Source organism: Cupressus sempervirens, chromosome 11, assembly GCF_028749045.1.
Source record: "Cupressus sempervirens isolate cs-2001-9-10 chromosome 11, ASM2874904v1, whole genome shotgun sequence".
Taxonomy (NCBI): domain Eukaryota; kingdom Viridiplantae; phylum Streptophyta; class Pinopsida; order Cupressales; family Cupressaceae; genus Cupressus; species Cupressus sempervirens.
In genome coordinates, this window is record NC_143128.1 from 756465318 (window position 1) to 756475927 (window position 10610).

General features: G+C 32.1%; 1 protein-coding gene across 1 annotated transcript; it reads right to left on the reverse strand.

Moving 5' to 3' along the window:
- Positions 1-4777: 4777 nt before the first annotated feature.
- On the reverse strand, positions 4778-6208 carry LOC149531807 (uncharacterized). The gene has a single exon (XM_089810479.1). It carries the CDS (start codon positions 6080-6082, stop codon positions 5114-5116), a length of 969 nt encoding a protein of 322 aa, XP_089666605.1. The 5' UTR covers positions 6083-6208; the 3' UTR covers positions 4778-5113.
- Between the last annotated feature and the right edge of the window lie 4402 nt (positions 6209-10610).

Genomic DNA, 10610 nt, shown 5'->3' on the forward strand with positions numbered 1-10610 from the left:
CAAGAAAAGCTTTATTGATATTGATAATGAAGATTTAGTTGGCTAAGATGATAGGGAAGAAAGATATAGGAGAGAGATTTTAGAGGAGTAAAAATAGGAGGAAAGTTCTAGTGAATGTAGATCTTCTACACCATGTAACAGAAAAGAGAAAGGAAAAATCATAGAAGAGGAGGTTATCATTAAAACTAATCACAAGTATGAGCTGAAGGACATTAAAGAAATAAATGAGTTGGAAGACAAGGACTTGAAAATGGAGAAGAGGTTGTTGAAGAAACTAAAGTAGAGAAATTTGTAAAAATTATGGTAAACTATAACATTAAGGAATTGAATAATGATGAGGGCATACTCCATTATACTAAAGAGATTGTCACCAAAATTAATATCCCCAAGGGGAAAGATCCTAGGTACACTAGTAATGTTAAATTAATGAGTTATATCAGTGCCCTTCAGAATCAAATCAATACCTTAATATCCCTAAGGGGAAAGATCTTGGGTACACTAGTAATGTTAAATTGATGAGTTATATCCACGCCGTTCAGAATCAAATCACTACCTTAGAAAATGTTGTTCCTGATATGGTCTCTTCTAGGGACATCAATTCTACCTTTTCCTCAAGCCATGGGCTAGTGGAGGGAATCATGCACAAAGTGGTGTTGGGTGTTGTCATAGGTAAAATCAAGATGGAGAAGCATCCATAGGAGGAAACTAAGGGTCTGTTTGGCTACTGGAATATAAAAATGGGAATAGGAGTACTTATTTTGGAATACTTATTCCCAAATAGAAAATGGGGTTATGTATTCCTATTCTTGTTTGGTTCACCCAAAATTTGATGTGGAATTCACGGACTCAAAAAATTATGTTTTCTAAAATTAAAAAAATTAGAATACGAATATGCATTAATATTTATTCTAATTTTATTCCTATTCCAATTCCGATTTGGTGCATCCAAATAGAGAATTCAAAATTTTAAGAATATACATATGCCTATTCCACTTGTATTCCTATTGCCAAATGGACCCTAAGGATTCAGACTAAGAAAACGACTAAGAAAACGAGGATGACAAAGACTAGAGGAAGGACATTAATTGTCTCAAATGCTAATTTTTTTGCTGGATTGTAATGACTGAGTTTGGCTGCACTTGAAATACTCTTTGTTTTAATTTTCCTGCTTTCTAGATAAAGGGGAATAAGGACTTTTATTTGCATATCTATAGTTGGATGCATAATCTTATAGTGATAAGTCTTATAGCTGCGAAACTACTAACAATTACTTTGTTCGGAATTTTTTTATATTTTGAAGATGGCTATTTATCTAGCTTCAAGCTTTAATAGTTTGTTGATGTTCTTTCAAATCACAGTAATGCGAATCTTTCTTTCAGGAGAGACCGTTTCCTACCATCTTAATAAAAAAACATTCAATAAATTTTTTTAATATCATTAAAAAAATAACATAATTAAATTATATAATCTAAAACTGTTTAATTTTAATCATAAATAAACCTTCAGATAATCGTTTTCAATTTGATTTTCCTGATTTCAGTTACAAGATCTATGACAAACTACTATCTTTAAACTAAGAGATATACTATAAATCATGTATATTTTTGCCGCACAATCCATCATATCTTATAGAGATATGTTACTTTGCTTGTAACTGAGGCGAGAATCACATCGGATGATAGCGTTAAACAATGTCACGTAATCCTCGTAAATCCCACGCTTCGACGAGGAAGTATTAAAATATCACAATGAAGAGATAAGTTCGAGAAGGTGGACGTTTGTTTTGTTTGCAATATCTGTCTATCAATATTTCAAATTATCTTTCTATGGAACCCACACAGACGCTGGCGCAAATTGGTGTCTTGATATCAACATCAATAACACGGGCCGGCAGAATATCCTCAGCTATAATCTGTCACCAATTTATATTATACTGCATACATAGTAAACAACTTATATTTGCATATCTATAAGGATATTCTGCCGGCCCATGTTATTGGTGTTGATATCAAGACTCCAATTTGCGCCAGCGTTTGTGTGGGTTCCATAGAAAGATAATTTGAAATATTGATAGACAGATATTGCAAACAAAACAAACGTCCACCTTCTCGACCTTATCTCTTCATTGTGATATTTTGATACTTCCTCGTCGAAGCGTGGGATTTACGAGGATTGCGTGACCTTGTTTAACACTATCATCCGATTTGATTCTCGCCTCAGTTACAAGAACAGTAATATATGTCTATAAGAAATGACCAGGCAATGAAAATGATGTTTATGGAAGAAGCGGTGAAAGAGAAAACGGAAATATAGTAAAATTCGAGAGAGAGCAGGCGGAGTCCGTTGAGGTCATTTATTGTATGTTCGTTGTCAGAGGCAATTTAAAATTAGCATATAAGCTAAATGATTGAATTTCAACAATTGTTTTCGTTTTTTTTGTGTGGTGGTAGAGACATGATTAATAACAAGAATACGAAAGTATTTGGCTGTATTTTTATGAAGAGGGTTTAGTGGAGCGGAGATCTCATACAATTAATAAAAGATTGTCAGAAGATTAATTGGAATCTGTCAATTTAACTTTAGAAATACTGCGGGCAACAGATTGGTAAAATTGGAGAGAAATTAATAGTTTAACTATTTTTAAAGCAGTTTCACTAAAATATAGTGATTTAAATTTAAATTTTTATTTTTGGTTATTTTGGGCTACAAAATATGTAGATTATTAAGAATGAATGTTAAAAATTGTAGCAAAATTTGTTATGTTTTTGAGCTTAAAATTTTTAATCAACATATTGCCTCCAACTTAGTCCATCATCCATATAAATTACACTTCTATACTTGTCTATGATTTTTTTATTGTTTTTATTTATTTTTAATTTTTTAATTTTGATGGAGGGTTCACCTAAAAATTAGCCTAGGGAAGACACAAGGTTTGCTAGCTACCAACCACCCAAGGCCACCACTTAAACTAATAATTTTTTTGATTAAATATGCTAAATAATAAATTAGATCTTCCATTAATCATAAATATAAACTTTTAAGCGTGGATTCTAGTGAAAAATTTGTAGAAGACCTACAACTTTAAAATAATTAGAAAAATTCTATTCTTCATGAGACCACACATTAGTGTGTATATATATATTTAACAAACAAAATTATTATTATAATTATAATTTTGAATAAAAGAACTAAAGTTCAAAGAAGTTAAATATTATTTTGTAAATATAGCTATATCATTTTTTGGTAATAAGGGGAGTTTAAAATTGAATTTGTTTGAATAGTTCTAAATTTTTGTTTACAATTTTCTCCACTAATTTGATTTTATCATAGAGTATCAGATGTCTCACTTTAAAATAATTTCATACTTTTAACTAGCAAAACCATGCATATTTGAGCATTATTTATGTAAACAATCTATACATATGATTATCTAAAATGTAATAACTATTAGGAATCAACATTTTGAGGTAACGACACAACATAGAAAAGGATATTATTAGATTATATGTTAATATTATTCTGAATAAAATTTTTCAAGGTTATTTAATTGATACACACATGTGTGCGTGCACATACACACACACACACACAGAGGCAAGTTTTCACTACTAAGTTATGAAATGTTTTATAAACAATGTTGGAATCTAAAAGAGGATGTGAAATTTTAAAAAGGTCATAATTATCATGAATGAAATACTAATATCTTAAAGTATATTTATAAATGAAAAAAATGTAACAAATATTTATCATAACTTTATTGATAAAATATATTTTTATTCTTAAATTAAACTAAATTTTAAAATGAAAAAATGATATGTACATACCATACCATACCATAGAAAACATGATTGAAAATTAGAAACAAAATCTTAGCTTGCAATATAATGCATAAAAAAACTCTATACATGATATAAATGTTGAGATCAATTGTTTCATATCGATTGTTTTAGATGGTTATTATATTGGTCTAGTTGCATGTATATAATAGGTTGATTATATATAATAGTTAAGGGTGTAAAATTTGTTGTGAGAGAAAGGTCTAAAGCTTTTCTAGTAGGTGGTGCTATTGTAGTATTAGCAAATGAAACATTGAGTTTCTAGGCTATTGTCTTTACTATATTTACTTGTTTTCTTTAATAGAGTTTCATTTTCATTAGTCCATTTTAATTTCTCATAAAGACAAGAATAAAAATATTATTTGTTTCTTTTCTTAGAGGAACTTTTAACGTGTAATCAATTATCTTTTGAGGCTTCAATAAGAATAAGATTAGGAACTATAAATTTGTTGTTTAGTTCCAATTAGACCTTATTTTTCCTGAATTCAATGAAAATATTTTTACCAATTTATATATGGAAAAAAAATATTTTAGAATTTTTTTAATTTTGCATATAAGAGATTCTTAATATTCCATAACTTAAAAAGTTGATCCTATTATACCACACTAAAAAAATTTGATTAAATCATTAAAATGTCAACAATATTTATTTATCATATCTACAAAAAGAAATAGTAAATATCATGATTAATGTAATTGATCTTATCTAGCTTTTAATAATCAAATTTGACAATAATTTTTTTTAAATAAGAAACTAAACATCTTCTTTAAAATAGTTCTGTTTTACCTGAGAGTCTATTGAAATTTAATAACCATTACCCATTTTAAAAAAGACCTCTTCAACTTTTATTAATAGATATAACATAAAATAGAATTTTAAATTAACATTTACTTATTAATTTCTTTTGAAACTCCTACATTCAAGAAGAGCAATATGCATCTATAGATAACTTTTATCTTTACCAAAATAACTTACAATATACCGTAGTTTACTACACACAAGCTGTATGGTTGTTGGAATAGGAATAGGAAATTGAGAATATGTTTTCTATTTTCTCTTGTCAATTGGCATAGGGAATAGGACTACATATTACATTTTGCCTCTAAAATGAGCTTATGTCCATTCCAAAAAATAGATGACATTGGAATAGCCATTTCTATTATTGATATGCAATCTTATTCTCAATAACTATGCCTGCAACCAAAAGACCTAAACAACTAATTGAACTAGAATAAAACCAAATGCATATGCAGTAAGCGATAATGAAAATAACCACCTAACTGGTAAGAAAATTCGGCCGGCCTGCGTTATAGTTGTTCATATCAAGGCTCAAATTTCCACCGGAGCTTGGGTGTGCTTGTACAATTGGTGGGCAGGCCTCCAAAGAAAGCCCTCCAATTTCTATGCTATCCCCGTGATGAGCTTTGCACACAAAGTAGAGCACGCTCTGCGTCACCTCCCACATCAAAGTAATCAGAGACGCCAACACTAGATACACAACTGCGTACAATAAACTGGCCCCGATACCCACAAAACTAAAATTCCCCATAAACGCTGCAAAATTGAAGAGACCAACGATTACAATGAGAGACATCAACAACCCCCATGTTGTGGCGCGCTTTCCTTGAATGAGACGGCGGGTCCTCTTCATCCCCTCCAATCCACAACACTCCTCCTCCATCACACTCGCGACAGTACTCAAATGCCACACCATTGTCACGTACATTCCCAGGCCCCCAAACACAGCCAGACCAATTGCAAGAGGAATAATAAAAAGTATCCAAACTGAGAGAAGGAGAACGAGACCGAAACCCAAAACAATCACCAAACTCATAAGAGAATACCACAGGGACGTTATTAGCATGCGTTTCCACACGGTGGGAAGCGATGCAATGGAGATTTCCTGCTGATCCCCATTGTAAACGCCGGCCACGATGTACACAACTGCTGTTATGGAAGGCATCAACCCCACGTAGAAGAAAGTTGTCCATATGACTTCCAATAATAGAAACACCGTCCAATCGAGTATGAACCGACCATATCCGCTAGAAGATCGCTCGAAATGAATCATAGAGAAAATAAAATCAGCTCCCCAAATGTTTGTCAGTGTTATTAACAATGGAGGGACAATTGACACAAGAGTGATGATCAGAAGAGATTTTGCCTGAAAGCGAATTATTTTGAAGACTTCTCCTACAATTCCGAGAATACCCAGCAGATGTAAACCCTTCTCCTTCGTATCCATGGCCGATTCTTGAATCCCTTCACTGCTCTTTGTCTTCCACAAAAAAGTGTCCTTCCGTTTCTGGGCGTCTTTAGATTGCGCAGGTCATTTATAATTGAAGTTATGAAATTCATGGTAAGGTTGAAATTTAGCATCTTGTAAACGTAAATAGAAATACGATTATATCGCAGTCGTGTGGGTCCCTTGGAAAGATAATTTCAAGTAATGACAGACAGATGTGGAGATTAAAATTATTGAACTCCTCGACTTTTTCGCTTCATTGTAATATTTAAATACTACATCGATATATAGAATTCCGAGAGTTTTATGACCTTGTTTTTAATAGAGACTTGTTGACGGGAATGTCGCCTCAGTTACAAGAAACGTAACATACTGTCCAAAAGAGACGATTATGACTGATTTGAAAGGATAGGGAATGACGTTTTTGGGAAAAGCAAGGAAGGAGAAAATAAAATATAATACAATTCTAAGAGGCTATTGTGAAAATTTCTATTGCATTCACTAATATTAATTTCTTATTGTAAATGATTATTAAACTACTGAAAATAAATTCTCAGCTAATATCGAAAAATAACACAACTACTATTTCACTTCTAAAATATGGAGAGAAATTCACAACACAAAGAGTACAATATTTTAGGATAAATCATCCTTGGAAAAATCCATAAAGGAAAATCAGTTTTATAGATGAGAAATTATATTAACTTTAGCATATCAAGAGAAACAAAATTCCTTGCCTCTCACTGGCAGAACTTAGACAACCTCCTAATTTCTTCTGCTAATATTCTTCCGTTGTTATCCCCGACGCTATCACTACACCATTGCTAACACTGCAAGATAGTTGGCTACCAATGCAAACTCATTTGCTAATACTGCAAATGCTTCTACTTGCTTGTTCAAGCTTCTCAAAGCTTCTTATTCTCCAAATGCCACTTGACCTCCTTTTATACTACTCTTGTTGGAAATCCAACAACAAAGATTGGTTCTCAATCGATGGTTGAGATTAAAACAACTTAACAACCCTAACCAAATCAATTTCTAGTTGCTTCCAAAAGTGGTCAATTAATTAACAAATATTTGTTCCTAATCTAACAAATTAGTTAGCAAAACAATTACTTGCTAATTAACTACATATGGAGAACAACAATCCAAAGCTGCCAAAACTAATAGCTAGGTGGATTATATAACTCTAATTATAAGATGATAGTAGTTGTAGTCTCATTAAAAAATCATTTAGAAGCTAAAAGATTAAATATCATTATTAGCCGGTAGGCTACTTATTTGAGGATCCTCTGTCAGGAAATGTCCTATTCAGGATGCAAAAGGAAAACACAGTGGTTCAAGTAAGAATTCAGATCTGACATCGAGATCCTTGCATTGGGTTCGTTATCCAAAAGGGCCTCATGTTACTTGATCTCCATTGTCCTCTCTGATAATCCTTAACTTGTTTGTTATAGGAACCCAAACATCAAAGGAAGTAAACAACAACACGCTTGTCTTCTGCTTTGCAATACATGTAATTTTTTGCTCAGGTTGTTAAGGCATATTTCATTGTTAGCTCCATTTTCTTTAGAAGGAAAAACTACATTCTCTTCGGCTTGCTCCATTCTATGTTTTGGTTTTGTACTATAAAAAATAAACAATTAGCTTCTTCAACAATGTGGGCATGCTATTGTTGATAAGTACTAAATATTGCATTCACCATGGCTTCTTTCCCCTTCCCTTTTTCTATTCACTCATGTGTGAATCACCAAAGGTTTCGAGAGTGAACTGTGCATCTCAAAAATGGTGGGAATTTCAATCCAATCAAATTCAGGAATGAAGGTGACATTAAGAAATGCTAATCGATGGAATCTCCTAATTAAACCTCTAACTCTAGGTTTTTCCAACTATAGTTGCACTCAACCGATGACCCTAAATTCACATATTCTATGTTTGACTACATTGTCTAATTCAATTTTAACAGATTGAGAGAGTGACTAATATGTTTCCAATAGATCATCAAATATCAAAATGAATAGAGGAAAACAAATTATATTCCATAGTTAAATTATCTTCTAAATTTTTTATTTTATGGATGTTCATATCTTGTTCCAAAGCTTTGCATTTCTACACATGGAAAAAGGATTGTGACAATGGCAGTGGAGTCTAGATTAAGAACCTCTTATTGTGCATAAAAAGCATATGATTTCCAATAACCTTCACAACCCCCACAGAGTTGTACGGGTAATGGGAGCGGGGAGCGGTGTGGTGTGGGTGGGGGAAGAGCAGTTAATTATGCCTCTATGGGTTTAATTATTAGAATTTTTCCATTATCTCTTATCTTAAGTTGTCCTTCCTTATATTCTAATAAGGTATGAATTTGTGAGTTAAATGGTTCTTTTAGTAAACTGTGCAGATTACACCACAATTTGATTGCAATGATACTTATCCCTTGGGTTGATATTTGTAAAGAAAAATTTTTAAAGCCAATAAAAATTAACTTAAATGCAAACTAACAAAATACACCCATTGTACATGGTTAGAGTGGCATTCCACAAACTACAACTCATTTGTTCCCTTGCATGCAAATTGGAGAAGTTGATCAAGTTTGGAATGCCCATCAGCATCTCTAATTACTATTTGAAAAATAGTATAACATTAGATGCAATATCAATTGATATAGAAATGTTTGATATCCTCTGCAAAAAATGAGTTTTATTTCAAAATGGAGTGAATTTCAATGAGCCATTTCTTATGATGGCCTATCAAGTTGGCTGAATTCTTTTCTTTTATAGTAAGGTTTTAACTATCAAATTATTAAAAGAGATTGATAAAAAGAATAAAATACTTATCGTGTACATTCAACATAGTTGTATCCAAGCTACTTAGATATAATATTTTAAATGTACTCTTACAAATATTCTCAACAACCTATCTATCATGTTCAGATACATGGCCTAATGTTGATTTGAGATGAAGAAAGAGTAAATAACATTATAATTGCTTTGAATGGTTTACCTTGGGAGTTGGTGCACCCACACATAACATAGTGTATAGGTTCACATGGCATAGTGTATATGTTCTTGGGGAACATGTATCATTATTTTGAACAAGCTATGTAGCACCATAAATATTGAGCAATTTGTAATATGATTCTTCCTTTGGCTAGTGCAAGGTTTTAATAGTTTGTAAAGCCAAATTCTAAAGGCCAACATGCATCCAACCAAGTCAGAATGGAAGTTCTATTAATTTTTGTCACTGCGAAGTTACATGTTATAGTGCAAAGAGAATTCTCAAAAGCATAGACATGGAGGATCAAATGAAAAGTATAATTTCCCTAGCTCACTGCCGAAATTTCATTTGCATCTTCGCTATCTTCTAGAAGGTGACCCAATTAGTGGAAGTGGAATATTTTGGACTGAAAAAGTTCCTCAAGGAGAACCCATTGCAACATGTGGATGCGGGTCTGATTCAAGTCCTAAGGAAGAATATAGCCTAGAGGGTATCCACTTACACTTTTATAATCTCAAGGATACAATCATACAAAAAAGAATACAAAACATTACTTGAGCATGTAAGCATAGACTTTCAATCCATCTGCTTAGCCTTTCCCAACCCTCTCAAAGAGGGAAGTTTTGATGTAGAGATCATGATCAAAAAACATGAAGAATGCATGAATTTTGTAAAAGGCAAAATTGATTTCACATGATTTGAATTCTCCAAGGTGGCCAAAAGTGAAGTGATGTTAGAAATGTGTATTCTGTGACTCCCTAGTTACCTAGATACCATAAACAAGATGAAAATGGACAAGGACATTTGGAAAAATCATCTGCAAAGCATCAAGAACACAAACACAACTTCCATGACCAAATTCATGAATGTGTTTAGGATGTGGAAACTGGCACATGCACATGGTGATGTTGAAGATGAGGAGGAAGAGGAATCACTTGACCAATTGGCAAGTGATTAGTGTTTTCTATTAAATTGCCTTCAAAACTTTTAGTTTATAATTTTTAAAAGTTAAACTCTAGGTTTGCGTACCCTTTATGTTGGTTTTCATAACTACTTCTAACTATCTGAGAATCAGGTTTCCAAGGAGATTCTTGGTTAGCTCTCTATTTATGTTTGAAACTCAGTAGTGTTAAGGGTTGGCAGTTTTTGATGATTATCATACTATGACCACTTTATCTAAATTTTATAGCTATGCAAGTTTTATAAGTTTCTAGTATTGTATATGAATAGTATTATTCTTTTAGAAAAGAAATGCTTGAATTTTCGAAGATGTTATGCTTTGAATTTATTCGTTATTGGTTTAGTATTGAATCAATATTGGATTGTTGAATTTCCTTTGATGCTAGATAATCCTTTTCATGTTAGAAGAGTGTTAATTTTTGAATGTCTTTCTAGAAGTGATTGATAGAGAAATTGTGTATTCTCTCCTTTGTATGTATTCATGTTTATTTGATTGTTATTATCAGATTTTCCCCCTATCTAAGAATAGAAGAGAAGCCTTAATAATTTTAGATTAAAAGTAATTCTCATTTGA

What these genes read in the sequence shown, in the direction of transcription:
- LOC149531807 (XM_089810479.1), bottom strand. Translation starts at nt 6,082, where the DNA reads ATGGATACGAAGGAGAAGGGTTTACATCTGCTGGGTATTCTCGGAATT.